The 14464-nt window shown below is 43.1% G+C and overlaps 1 protein-coding gene across 6 annotated transcripts in view; it reads right to left on the bottom strand.

Annotated features, from left to right (window-relative positions):
* Positions 1 to 14464, bottom strand: part of atp8a1 (ATPase phospholipid transporting 8A1) — a 366447-nt gene that overhangs the window by 51659 nt on the left and 300324 nt on the right. For all 6 annotated transcript variants that reach the window (XM_073064740.1, XM_073064742.1, XM_073064739.1 and 3 more), the window contains one exon: positions 1807 to 1885. In XM_073064740.1, coding sequence (XP_072920841.1) covers positions 1807 to 1885 — 79 coding nt within the window. The remainder of the gene's footprint in view (positions 1 to 1806; positions 1886 to 14464) is intronic.

Genomic DNA, 14464 nt, shown 5'->3' with positions numbered 1-14464 from the left:
CTGTTGGTATTTGGAGGCTCGGTCTTTACTTGCTAGGGTTTGGTAGTCATTGCTAGATGGAGAGGGAGGTGGAGTGCTGTTAAGATACCGGCGAGTCTTTTGCTTGCATCTTTGGAAACAGCTCTATTTCTATATCTAATATTTGTATTTTTATTTTTCCCTTTCAGGGTTCTTTTGAAGACCCTGACCTGGAGTTACACGCTGACTTCGGTTCTTTGTGGGAATGGGAGCCGTTCTCGGGGTTTCAGGACTAGCCATTGCTCAGCACGCCAAGGGTTCGGCCTGACAGCCCGGCTCGGATTTGGAAGCCTAAGATCTCATGACTCAGGAGACAGGAAGATTGAGGGTTGGTCTCACGGCAGGAGACCCGTGTGTCATTGGAAGAGTCAGAAAATCTACTGCTGTGTACCCCAAAGACCTAAGATCCTTGGGAAAAGAGCTTAGAAAAAGCAATGTAATGGACTTTTAACATTGTAAACCAGCGAGATGTTCATCATGTCTCCCCGCTTGCTGGGAAAATGGAGACATCTCTTTTTCCCTTATTAGGGAGAGAGAGAACCCGTGGGATGTCAAATGGCGGGTGAAACACAAAGACTTTGTGGTAACTGCAAGTCTGTGTCTTTGCTATTGCTTTGCTCATGCTTGAGTGCCTGGTGGCAGTGCCGATGATTTTTTTGCTGGTGGTGGGGAGGGGAGCTGTTGCTCACTGCCACTTATGCGTGGGAGGTAGGGAGCTGGGGAGGACTTTAGGGTTCTTACATTTAATTGTCGTTCATTCTTTGGGACACTCTTCCGTTTTCATTGATGTTTGTGAAGAAGAAGCATTTCAGGGTGTATATTGTATACATTTCTCCGACATTAAATTGGATCTTTGAAACTTTGATGGGGAAAGTGATTGGAAAGCTAATGGGTGGGTGGGGCATGCACTGGTAGCACATACAAGTTAAAACAAACAAAAATAATTCCAAACTACTTTTGAGAAAGATTGCTGGTTCAACCACTTAGCAACAGTGCATATGGCTAGAGGGTTCAGTGTGTGTGCTCCTCTCTCGATTCAAAATTGCACATGGGATTGTGCCTATGTCTTGGATTTTGATGAGCATGTTAAAAGAATTTGTCTGTGTGAAATAAGTGGACATTCCAGCTGCCCTTAAAGCCACAAGGCAGAGCATCGAAATAAGAGAGGGCGGTAAATGAATCACTGACACTTAAGAGATTATTAACACCACCTTTACAGTATATGGAAGATAAATTAGTTACCACAGAGCCCATCTTGAGTGATTGATGGTTGCAGACCTCTTGCTGCACAATTTTCTCATTCCAAGCATGTTTGATACTGCTTGTATAACATTCACCAGCACGACAGAAACTTTAATTTATGTGCCCTGGTTAGGAAACCTTACAGTAATCTATACCTTAAAGATGAACTTCCTGATCCCTCACTTTCCTTAGACTGCTTTTACCAAATTTGTCTATATGACAAATTGATTGGTTTTAAACCATTTTATGAAAGGTAGAAATTCCCCATTGTCAATACAAAATTTGCTTTTCCACTAAAGCCATTTGAAAAGGCATTTTTGTTCTCACGTTTATGCAAGTATTCAAAGTTTTCTATTTCAATCAATACTAAATGCAGGGCTTTGAATGAACAGTTTAAACCACAGTTGAAAAGAAGAGTAAATATTGATTTTTGCAGTTGATAGTTTAGAAGTAAAAGATGATACAGAGTCTTGGATGCTATGAAGTAGGAAATAAAGTAATCTGAAAAGATCCAGCAAAATGTTCCTGTTTGTTTCTGCTGCTTACCATGCTTGAGGGCTTCCAGTGGGAACCAAAACAGAATAATCGAGTGGAACAGGCCATTCAAACAATGAACCCAGAAAACCTATGGGAAAAGAAAAATCCATGAGAACCATTTACAACAAACCAGTACTGTGAACTCTAACCCCTCTCTTTATCGCAGTTTCAAATTCACTAAGTGTGTTTTTGTCCCACCACCACTGTGAGGTGTTTTTACTGACAACCACTTTTAATCTTTTAAGTACTTGGGTTTCTTTTCCCCTCCCAATTCATTTTGTCCTCAGTAGCATCTTTTGATATGATTGCTATATTTTCTCAGTCTCTGGTATGGGTACACAAATCCCTCACCAGCAAGCTAGCACTTAAAGACAGAATTTATAACTCCATGTAATAAATACTATTCTGAAAATCGGTACCATCACATCACAAACCCAAGCAACAAAACAAGTGAATAGTACAAAATTTGACTACTCTGTAGCAAAAGATGATATTTTAATTAAAATTAGTTGATTTCTGATCTAACTTCAATATTGTTGCACTACCATAACTCCTAAGCCATGATTGCTTTATTAACCATCCTAAGAATGATGTGCCTGGAATAAATGATTTATTTAATTAATTCATTCAAATTCCTGCTGTCTTTTTTCACTAAATTGCTCATATAATAATTTGCTGCGTTAAAGGGAATATACAACAGTTAAAACTATCATTTTTTATTTGGCCCTTTCCAAAAGGAACACAAACATATTCATCCTCCATGATGTAAAGAATGAGTTGATTCAAAATTGTTAACAATACTTATTTATGATTGCATTCTTCTTTATATGCTTCTTCTTTCCTGTCATACTCTTCCTGATGCTGCTCATCTTGGTTAAATTACATTCCTTTTGACTGACTTACTAACTAGCCACCCTCTATAATCCAGACTCAGTATAAAAGCTGCTGGGTTAGTGCACTCAAGTTATTCTGCCAACTTCCATGCCGTATACCGCCCTGAGACATTCTTAATGCATACAGTCTTGAAATGTTTAAGCTTGGAATCTTATTGATTTATGGAGCATTGCATAAAATATATTAAGTGCAAGACTGTTGCCTTTATGGCAGACTCATCTAGCTTAGGTACGTTTTAAATGCTTTGCTGGTTTAATTTAGTGAAGCAAATTCGAAAGGTAAGTTAACTGTTACATTGCACATACAGTTAAAGCACAACTTAGTACATATGGAATTTTGCAGACTGAAATATTTATCAAGTTGTGAAGTATTGAAAAATTCTTCTGAAAGGAAATTCTATGCAAACAAAGGACATACAATAAAAACAGAACTATTTACTTTTTCACATAAGCAAAAGGCTGAAATGCCACTGTCAAAGAAATTCTCTTGTTAAAGAATGCTGAGATATACTTGACAATGTCGAACACAGGATCAAATACAAATCTCACCAAATGTTAATGCACTACTGGAGTCAGTGTGCAGATTAGTGTCGAACTGTTTCACATTTAAGCCTATAAAGTACAAGGGGCCCAACCCACTTAATACAGTCAATATACAGTCTCCTCTCTATTACTTTAATTATCAGAGGAAGAATTTAATTAATTATGAAGAAAATTTCCATTAGGATTTATCACACAACTTCTCTACGGTAAATACAAACTAAAGGATTCTTCTTTCTCTGTCAACTTCAACACCAGGACCCCCCCAGAGTGATTTACAGCTAGTGCATAACTTTTTAAGTGAAGTCACAGTTTGCATATAGAAAGCAGATTGTGTGTACTCAGCAAGTAGGAAATAAATGAATGCAGGAATGACTAGACTAGTAAACCACAGCTCGAACTATTGTTCCAGAGACACAAGTTCAAGTCTTTCAATGATAATTGGGGAAAATTAATTTCAGTTAATAAATTAACCTAATTTAATGGGATGAACAATAGAATGACCATGATTTCACCAGATTTGTTGAAAATTAAATCCTGTCAGCTTACTATAAAACTCTAAGGGAAGGAATCAATTGTTGATTCTTGGCCTGGCTTCTATGTGACAGAACAATGCCATTTCCAGTACCGGTGGCACCTGTGTACAACGCTCCTTTGGTCGACATGTTCTGGATAGATCATGAAATCATATATTTCACTTTTGTTTTTGTCTTTTATGTTTGTTTTCCAGCTTGAATGTGATTTTGGAACTGCTGGAGCCTGTGATTTGTAGTTTGGAGATTGATTGGGTGTTCTGTGGTCTCCAAGAGTACTCCAGAAGGCAAGAAGCAGTGTGCACGAATCTCGTGGCAAGAAGGCTGTGGGACTCTGATTAAAGCTTCCATTGTTGGTGGGATGGCTTTGCTGCCGGATAGGAAAGACTGCCTTATGATTGTTCTGCAACCAGAGAAGGGAGACGGGCTTTTGATCGCTGGCAGGATCGTTCTGTGACTGGAGATGTGACACTGCCTTTTGATTGATGGTGGGATCGCTCTGCTGCCAGAGATGGAAAGGCCTACTACTGTTACAGGAGAATGTTACCCAGGTTTTTGCATTTTAGATATGAACTTGGACTATGGACTTTTTTTTGCAGCCTTATAGTATTCTGTTTTTTTTTCAGCTGATCTTTCTCTTTTTTTGTGTGTGCGGGGTAAGGGGATTTGGGGATTGATGCACCTGTTCCATTTTTGTTTTTTGTGTCGGTAGGTGGATTTGGGGGTTGATGATCGTGCTGCCATTCTTTTTCTTTGTTGGTTTTGTGGCTATCTGGAGAAGGAGAATTTCAGAGTTGTACACTTGGATAATAAATGAACCTTATGCACGGTAATATGGACAAATGGAAAGTTGCAAATGTCACTCTACTCTTGAAGAAAGGAAGGATGAAATAGACTAGAAATTAAAGACCAGTTAGCCTGATTTCAGTGGTTGATAAGACGTTAGAGTCCATTATTAAGGATGAGGTTTGAGGCACTTGGAGGCACATGACAAAATCGGCCCAAGTCAGCATGGTTTCTTTAAAGAAAAACCTTGCTTTACAAAATTGCTGTAATTCTTTGAGGGAATAACAGAAAGGAGAATCAGTAGATGTTGTTTACTTGGCTTTATAGAAGGTCTTTGACTATGTGCTACACATGAGGCTGTAAAGCAGCTGAAAGGTATTGCAACTAGCATGGACGGAAGATTGGCTGACTAGTAGGAGGCCATGAGTGGGAATAAAGGAAAGCTCTTCTGGTTGGCTGCTGGTGTTACACTGGGGTCTGTGTTGGGACCAATTCTTTTGATGCTACATGTCAATAATTTAAATTATGGAATTGATAGTTTGGTGGCCAAGTTTACCCATGATACAAAGATAGGTGGCGGGACAACTAGTGCTGGTGAAGCAGGGAGTCTGCAGGAAGACATGGATAGATTAGAAATTTGGGAAAAGAAGTGGCAGATGGAATATATTTCGAGGAAGTACATAGTCATGCACTTTGGTCAAATGAATACAAATGTTGACAATTTTCTAAATGGGGAGAAAATTCAAAAATCTGAGATGCACAGGGATTTGGGAGTTCTTGTGCAGAATTTTCTCAAGGTTAACTAGCAAGTTGAGTCGGTGGTAAGGAAGGCAAATGCAATGTTAGAATTCATTTCAAGAGGACTAGAATATAAAAGTTAGGATGTGATGCTGAGGCTTTATAAGGCACTGATCAGACTACACTTGGAGTAATAAGACCTGTTCTGGGTCCCTTATGTAAAAAGGGATGTGTGGCATTGGGGAGGGTCTAGAGAAGGTTCATGAGAATGATCCCAGGAATGAAAGGATTAATGCATGACATGTGTTTGATGGCTCTGGGCCTGTACTCACTGAAGTTCAGAAGAATGAGGAGGGGATCTCATTTGAAACCTATTTAATATTGAAAGGCCTACACAGAATGGACATGGACAGGATGTTTCTAGTAATGAGAGTATCTGCGACCAGAGGGCATAGCCTTAGAATAGAGGGATGTCTCTAGAATAGAAATGAGGAGGAATTTCTTTTGTCAGAAGGTGGTGAATTCTTTGCCACAGACTGCTGTGGAGGCCAAGTCATTGGGTATATTTAAAATGGAGGTTGATATCTTCTTGATTAATAAGGGTGGCAAAGGTTATGGGGAGAAGGCCAGAGAATGGGTTGAGAGAGATAATGAATCAGCCACAGTGGAATGGTGGAGCAGTCACGATGGGTTGAATGGCTGGATTCTGCTCCTATATCTTATTATCTTGTAAGGCACATCTAGTGAATGTGAGGGAGCTATGTTATGGGTTAGTTATGCAGCAGCTCATAAGCAGGCTTACTAAAACAATCATTTTAACAAATACCCCAGACTCCATTATAATTCCAGGATACTTTCTGACATTCCAACAAAAGGGGAAGCAAGCATTATATAGTTGTAAAGGAAAAGCCCTTGGAAGCCTTGAGATTGACTTTGGACCCCAGAGAGTCTCAAATCAGCAGTAAAAACACATCTTTTATTGCTCACTGGAATCCACTGACTTCACTTAGCTGATGAATAAGTGGTGTTCCATGTTGAGCACCTAAAGGAGGAAGCACTGTGGGAAGCAGTGGTGAGGAAACTTCATGGTCCATGCCAAAGGCGGGTCAATGCACATTACTCAATGATCCACACATCCGAAGGACTTACTGTAGCTCAAGCTACAATACTACTTTAGATCCACTACTTTAAAGCACGAGAATAATTGCCTTTACATCAAGCCAGTAGATAACTAAGTGCAGCATTATGGGAGGATGAATAAAATGTTACTATCAGTACATTTCCTGTGTTAAATTCTGGGTGGCTGCCATTAACGAGAAACTTAACTAGATCAGCCACAAAGAAAGCCACAGATTGGGTACCCCGTGCGAGTGTTGTGACTCCCCAAAGACATTCCACCATCAACAACACACAATTCAGGAATGTGCTGGCAAACTCTCGGTTTGTTTGGATGGGAGCAGGGCCAATAACACTTGAAGACTGACACCATCCAGGATAAAGGAGTCTGCTTGATTTAAACCCTACACAAACATTCACTCCCTTCACAATCTCCACACTAGAGCATACGATTGCCAAAATGCACTACAGGAACTTGTTTTCCTTGACAGCACCATCTAAACCTATAATACTTACCATTCAGGTAGAGAAAAAGTACAAGGCAAATGGGACGCTCACCATCTATAGTTTCCTCGCCAAAATCCTTTACCTTCCTGATTTGTAAATATCTCATCATTCCTTTACAATCACTGGAGCAAAGTTCTGGACTGACTGTAGGAATACTTTCATCAAAAGGACTACACCTCAGCATCTTCAGGTCAATTATTGATGGCTGAGTGTTAACATCCATCAATCAAACAGAAAGCAACTTTCAATGCCAATGGTTGAAGTGGGAAGATTATGCTGGATACTGAAGGGACACTGGTATTTTTCAGGGGATTTTCTTTGGTCATTTCACTTGAAAGATTAAGCTCAAACTTAGGATTTTATTCTTGCAGTTCCAAGAATGCACATTTCCCTCACAGAATGGATTACCTGCTCAAATTCCAGACAGCGACATGCCTAATGGGGAGCAAGATTTAAAGATCTACAACAAAAAAGACGGTCATAGAAACGGCAGCTTCTCACAGAACATGTCACGGAGTTAGAGCCGGAACTGGATGAAGTTTACGTCATTCGGGACGGTGAAGGGTTGATTGACAGGACACAAAGGGAGGTAGTTACACCTAAGGTGCAGGATGCGGGTAACTGTGTGACCATCAGGAGGAGGGAAGGCTGAAGGTGGCCAGCACAGAATACCCGTGGTATACCACTTTGGATACCGGAGGACCATTCTTAGGAATCTCCTCTTGTGCTTGGGCCTTGCAAAGTGTCGATTCTCCAATGACTGGGCGCTACCACCTTGGCTTGAGGCAAAATGGTGGTAGGCTGCTCCACTCATTCGGGTTCGTCGAACTAATGGGACAAGGCATCTGGCTTCCATTTTTTTTTTAACTTTGGTCCATAGATCAGGATGAAATTAAAGCAATTAAAGAGACCACCTGGACTGCCTGGATGGAGGTGGTCAATCTCTGACTGCCTGGGTCTTAGTAGGGTCCATCTTAAGATTTCCATTAGAGATGATAAAACCCAAAAATGAAATGGTAGTCATATGAAATGCAGACTTCTCCAGCTTGACATGAAGTCCATGGTCTAGAATAATGGTCGTCAACCCATCGATCGCTATCAACTGGTCGATCTTTGAGACTTTCCCAGTAGATCCCGAAAAAAAAAAAAAAATACACAAATACTGCTGTGAGATTGTTTCCGGGTTGCGGGGTTTTCGTTCCGTTCTTTCTACCCAGTGCGCATGTGTGTAGCTCCCCCGCCACACACAACACAGTGTACTTCGGTAGTCCCCAACCACCGGGCCGCGAGGAAACAATATGATTTGTCGATATTAAACGATATGAATCAGCTGTACCTTTCCTCAATCCGTCATGCCCACTGTTGAACTTGAACGCACATGAGATCATCAGCTGCCTAAATGCAGTGATACCCTAGCACCAGGGATCACCGGTTGGCCTCGGGTAACTGGCCTGTGGGAAGTGCCAATGCTACTGGCTTGGAGCACGGACAGATGGGCGCCGCCTCTGAACCTGTTTACCACACCGAATGTCTGTGGGGAACCCTGTGCTAAAATATTCGCAGACGACTTAATTCCGGCTCAGGGTTTCGTAAGTAGCAGAGCAACTACCTTGCTGCGATCTACTGAAAGTCATCCCTTGAGCCAAACTTTTGTCGGCCGATAGATCCTACCTACTTACGAGGTGGGCGGGCGCGCTCTGTCACACTCCTCGCTCGGTCGATTGCTCTCTATGGACTGCGACCGCCACGGCCCCGGCATGGGGACCTCCGGCCCTTACCTCGTCCTCTCACCCTATCCACGATCAGCCACACTTGGTCAAGGCGTCTGGCGGCAGGCAGGTGGGTGGGAGGTTGTCTAATGAGGCAATGAAGCCCTCAAAACTGCTTTGGTACCTTGAGTCCAAGCAGCCAGCATTTAAAGACAAACCCACTGAGTTTTTTCGGCAGGACAGAAGCTAAGTGCTGAGAGCCACGTAAACTAAATTGCGGAATAGACTGGACATAAGGAACCTGCTTTGAGTATCGCTGTATTCAGGTCGTGTTTAACACCCCCCCCCCCTCCCCCCGTTGGCCGGTCTGCAAGAATATTGTCAATATTAAACCGGTCCACGGCGCAAAAAAGGGTGGTGACCCCTGGTGTACACAAATTATTTCTACTTCCGGGTTGCGGGGTTTTACTTCTGTTTTTTTCTGCCCGGTGCGCATGCATGTGACTAACCGATTTAGGGTCGATCTTGCCTTTCACTAAGGCTGAGGTAGGGGATCTTGGGCTTAAAAATGTTGGTGACCACTAGTCTAGAAGGCCATTTAAAATGTCCCTGATGTGAGCAACGTGCTCCTCCCTGGACTTTGAGAAGATTAGGTGATCATCCAAGAAGACAAAGGCGTACTTATGGAGAGTATCCTGGAGCACATGGTTCATAGAGGCCTGAAAAACTGCTGGAGCATTTGCAAGACTGAAGGGCATAACCAGGCGCTCATAGAACCCCAGGGGTATATTGAATGTGGTTTTCCACTCGTCACTCTCCTTCATGCGGATCAGATCGTATGCACTCCACAGATCTAGCCTTGTGAGTACTCTTGCCCCTTGGACCATCTCAAAGGTCATACTCATGAGTGGAAGGGGTTAACAATTCTTGGCTGTTATGCGATTTAACCCTCTATCATCAAATGCATGGCTGCAGGCTCCCATCTTTCTTTTGTATGAGGAAAAAGCCTGCACTGGCTGGAGAGATAGAGGACTGAATGAAACCCATGGCAAGAGTCTCCTTTACATATTCTTCCATTGTGTTTCTCCCTGGGCCTGAGAGGACGTATAGTCAACCCTGTGGACGACCAGTATCAGGGAGTAGGTCTACAGCACAGTCATAAGGTCATTGCAGTGGAAGAGTCAAGGCCTTTCCCTTGTTGAAGACCTCTTCCAAGTCCTCGTAAATGGAAGGAACTTTGACTGGACTGGGTATTGCAAGTTCCTCAAAACATTCCTTCAAGAATGACTCCCAGAGCCTTAGTGTCTCCTCTCTAGGTTCACTTGACCCCTTTGTTGAACGAGTGGCCGAATCAGAGTTCAAATCCTCGTCTGTATCCTTGGGTGATGGCAACGAGGTGTAACAGACGGTCCTTGGCTCCACAGGAACAGGCTCCAAGGGTCTGTGTTTAGGAGTCTTTTCTTTAGTTGGGACCTGGTGGCTGGATCCCTTAGCTGCAAGAGTTCCCGAATGCTTGGGCACCTCCTTGGTCTTTCTCTAATTCCAGCGTGCCCCCCAACTAGGCAGGGTCGGGACTCACACAGTTCTGTTGGCTGGGACTGACTTGTCTGTCTTTGAGGGCAGGACTATGCCTCCAGAAGGCTTCAGGTTACTTCGTACTTCAACAAAGTCCACCCCTTTGTTGGTTGTTGGTCTCTGGAGAGTCTGGGGGTTTAGGTCCCCATGCTGCAAACATACCCTCTTACAATGACTGGACCAAGCAATGATTCTCCCTTTTGTCCAGTCCACAGATGGGTTGTGTTGCGACAGCCAAGAGTACCCGCGGATCAGGGGTATGAGTGGAGAATCAATTATGTAGAGACTATCGTCCTGCAGAGTCCACAAAAGCCCTCAGCTTTGGGCATTCGGCCCGCAGGTGACCTTTCTCCTGCAGTAGTAACAGCAGCCCTGACTCTGACACCAGGACCTCCCATCGGTGAAGAGCCTTGGGTAAATGATCTGCATGGGTTTGACTGAGTCCTGAACAGGGGACAGGCAAGGTCACTGTCTGAGATGGGGGGTGGAACAGCAACGCATTGAGGCCAGGCTCGGGCTAGCCCTCTTCGACTTCTTGACACTTGTGCTCTGGCAGAAGGTTATCGAGGTGGATGCACTGGATGATCAGGACCTCTATGTCCCCTGCTGGCTCTCCCAAGGCGAGGGTGTCCTTTAGTTCGCTCCAGAATCTGTGGCGGTACAGAACAGCGAAGGTTTCCCTTTTCCAGTCCCTCTCTTGGGCCAAAGTCTGGAACACGATAGCGTAGTCAGCCGATGATGGACTGCGCTGATGCACCTTCATCAGATTGTCCGAGGCTCTGTTTTCTCTGGCAGGATGGTGAAATACCTTTTTCATGGCAGCTATGAGTTCTGAATGGCACAAATCTCCAACCTTCATCCCCACTGCCCAGGGAAGGGCTCTCCCGATGAGGAGAGAAATCACAAAGGCCACTTTTCCACGTTCCAATGGGAACCGGGATGGCTGGAGTTCAAACACCAATGAGCACTGAGTAAGGAAGCCATGGCACAAACCCGGGTCTCTGGTGAATCTCTCCGGGGTCGGAAGATGTGCTGGCTGGGCAGAGAGATGAACAACCTCACCTGAATGACTCTAGCTTTCTCCCTGCGGATGTTGACGCATGCTGATGCGGAGGTCGTGCATTTCCAGGCTCTGTCTAGAAATCCTCTCGCTGTGGCTTGCCACAGTGGACGAAAGACTCTGATACCCCGCTGGGCCCACTTCGTACTGTGATGAGAGACCGTGACGAGGATGGGTAGGACCCAAGTGCTGGAGTATCCGAGGGTAGGATCGAGATATGGTACGAGACTGAAACGAGAACTGAGCACTAAACAGACGAAAGACAATAATCCAAGTTAAGCTTACAATTGAGCACTGAACAGTTCAGTTGCTCCTTAAATACTGAAACCCTGGCGCCAAAACATGGCAACCAATCAGCGAGACAGTCCTGAACCCTTAAAGGGGCAGCACCAGCTACTCATACTCCGGGCAGTTAGAGCATAGGAATTCCAGAAGCTGGTGTGGTTGGGTCTGTATCATAACATTTCAGGGATGGGCACCAGACCTCCAGAATGGATACCAGAGTGATTATGGAGAAAGATGTTGTTAAGGTTACATACAAAGTCAGGAATCAGACGGTTGAGCATGGTGAGAGTAATGTTCTGAGTTAGGTATATTTCAATGCAGGGAGTATTGTAGTAAAGGTAGATGAGCTTAGGGCATGGAGCAGCACGTGAAATTATGACGTAGCCATTAGTGAGACTTGGTTGCAGGAGGGCTTGGACTGGTATTTCAATCTTCAGGGGTGCCGTTGTTTTAGGCACGATACAGCAGGAGCGATTAAAGGGGATGGGATGGCGTTATGATTCAGGATAAAATGTCACAGCAGTGTTCAGACAGCAGACTGTAGAGCTCGTCTAGTGAGGGTTTATGAGTAGAACTGAGGAATAAGAAAGGTATGACCACATTAATGAGATTACATCATAGATTACCAAACAGTCTGAGGGATTTAGAGGATCAAATTTATAGAGCGATCTTAGACTGTTGCAAGATATACAAGGTTATGACAGTCAGTCAGATTTTAAACTTTCCATGTATTGACAGTAAAAGGCTGGAAGGGAAAGAGTTTGTCAAAAGTGTTCAAGAAAGTTTACTTGATCAGTACACAGAAATCACAACTGGAGAGAGTGCGATACTAAATCTCCTATTTGGGAATGGGACATGGCAGGCTACAGAAGTTTGTGGAGGAGAACACTTTGCATCTATTGATCGTAATGCCAGTAGTTTCAAGGTAATTACGGAAAAAGGTAGGTCTTACCCTCAGGTTGAGATTTTAAATTGGAGAAAGGCAAATTTTGATCAGAAAGAATCTAGCAAGTGTGGATTGGGACAGATAGTTTTCTGGCAAAGGTGTACTTGGTAAGTGGGAGGCCTTCAAATGTGAAATGTTGAGAGTACAGACTTTGTATCTGCCTGACTGAATAAAAAGCAAGGATAACAGGTTTAGCTTTTGAGAAATATTGAGGTTCAGGATAAAAAAAAGGAGGTGCATATAAGGTATAGGCTGGCAAGAGCAAATGAGGTACTTGTAAAGTATAAGAAATGGAAGAGAACACTAAAGAAAGAAAGCGGGGGGGAGGGGGGCTAGAAAAAAGACACGAGGCTGCTCCAGTAGATGAAGTGAAGGAGAATCCGAAGGACTTTTACAGTTATATTAAGAGCAAAAGGATAGCAAGGGAGACCTAATTTGGAGTATTGTGTCCAGTTTTGGTCACCTACCTACAAGAAAGATGTAAATAAGACGGAAAAACTGCAGAGAGAGTTTCAGAGGATGTCACTGGGAATGGAGGACCTGAGTTATAGGGAAACATTGAACAGGTTAGGACTTAATTCCCCAGAACATAGAAGATTGAGGGGACATTTGAAAGAGGTATACAAAATTATGAAGGGTAAGTGCAAGCAGGCTTTTCGCACTGTGGTTGGCTGAGACTCAAGTAGAGGCCGTGGGTTAAGGGTGAAAGGTGAAATGATTAAGGGGAATATGAAGGAAAACTTCTTCACTCAGAGGGTGGTGGGAGTGTGGAATGAGCTCTCAGTGCAATGGTACATGCAGGCTCGATTTCAACATTTAACAAAAATTTGGATAGGTACATGGATGGGAAGGATATGGAAGGCTATGGTCTGGGTGCAGGTGGATGGGATTAGGCAGATTAATGGTTTGGCATGAGGTAGATGGGCCGAAAGGCCTGTTTCTGTGCTGCAGTGTTCTATGACTACGTTAGAATTCCACTATCGGAATATGCCTGCTACTAATCTCAGGGTTTATGGAAGAAGTTTTGTTTTATAGTTCAGATAAGGGCGTTATTGTTATTGCTCAGGACAACAAAATTGTAGTGTTACTCCATTCAGTGTAAAACAGAATACTGGCAATTCAATGACTTAAAACACAATAACTACTTTTAAAATAATGTCTGAGTTACTTAGAATGACATCCAAATTACAACCGAATTAAAATACAGCACTATGTTACAGCCTCCAAATAAGTACTCAATGCAGCATGCAAAAAGACATTTACTGCCACTGTGTTTATATCACTTGCTATTGTGGCATATCATTTGTCCACACTGGAACTGAACAAACGGGAATTTAAAAAAAATTCGTAACAGTAAACCCTGAAGTGGTCTGTTCTACACTGACACAAAACAGCAATAAAGATTTTGTAGTAGTGTTGCATGTGGAAAAGTGAGTATTGCCATCTAAAATAGTGTCCCTTTTATGTAACAAAAATCACCAAATCAATATGAAAAATCATTGATGAAATCACATGGATTTTGCTCATTTTATACAATAGTAGATTTGCATTGCTCTGAATAAACCCTAAGACAGGAGCAAAATTAACGCTCAAATCCCTCTGCACCTTTGATTTCTGTATTTTCTCTCCGTTTAGAAAAATGGTCTAAGCCTTTATTCCTCCTACCCAAGTGCATGGTCATACACTTCCCAACGCTGTATTCCATCTGCCACTTCTTTGCCCATTCACCAAATCCATGCAAGCTTTTCTGCAGACTTCCTGCATCTTCAATACTTGCCTATCCCTCCACATATCATTGTATCATCCCCAAATTTGGGCCACAAGCCATCAAATCTGTCATCCAAATCATTGACATATAACATGAAAAGAAGCGGTCCCAACACCGATCCCTGCAGAACACCATTAGACACAGGCAGTCAACCAGAAAAAGCCCCCTTTATTCCCACTCTTTGTGTCCTGCCATCAGCCAAATTTCCATT

Source organism: Hemitrygon akajei, chromosome 13 (assembly GCF_048418815.1).
Source record: "Hemitrygon akajei chromosome 13, sHemAka1.3, whole genome shotgun sequence".
Taxonomy (NCBI): Eukaryota; Metazoa; Chordata; class Chondrichthyes; order Myliobatiformes; family Dasyatidae; genus Hemitrygon; species Hemitrygon akajei.
The sequence above is the reverse complement of the archived record's forward strand: the minus strand, read 5'-3'. Positions and strand labels throughout refer to the sequence as shown.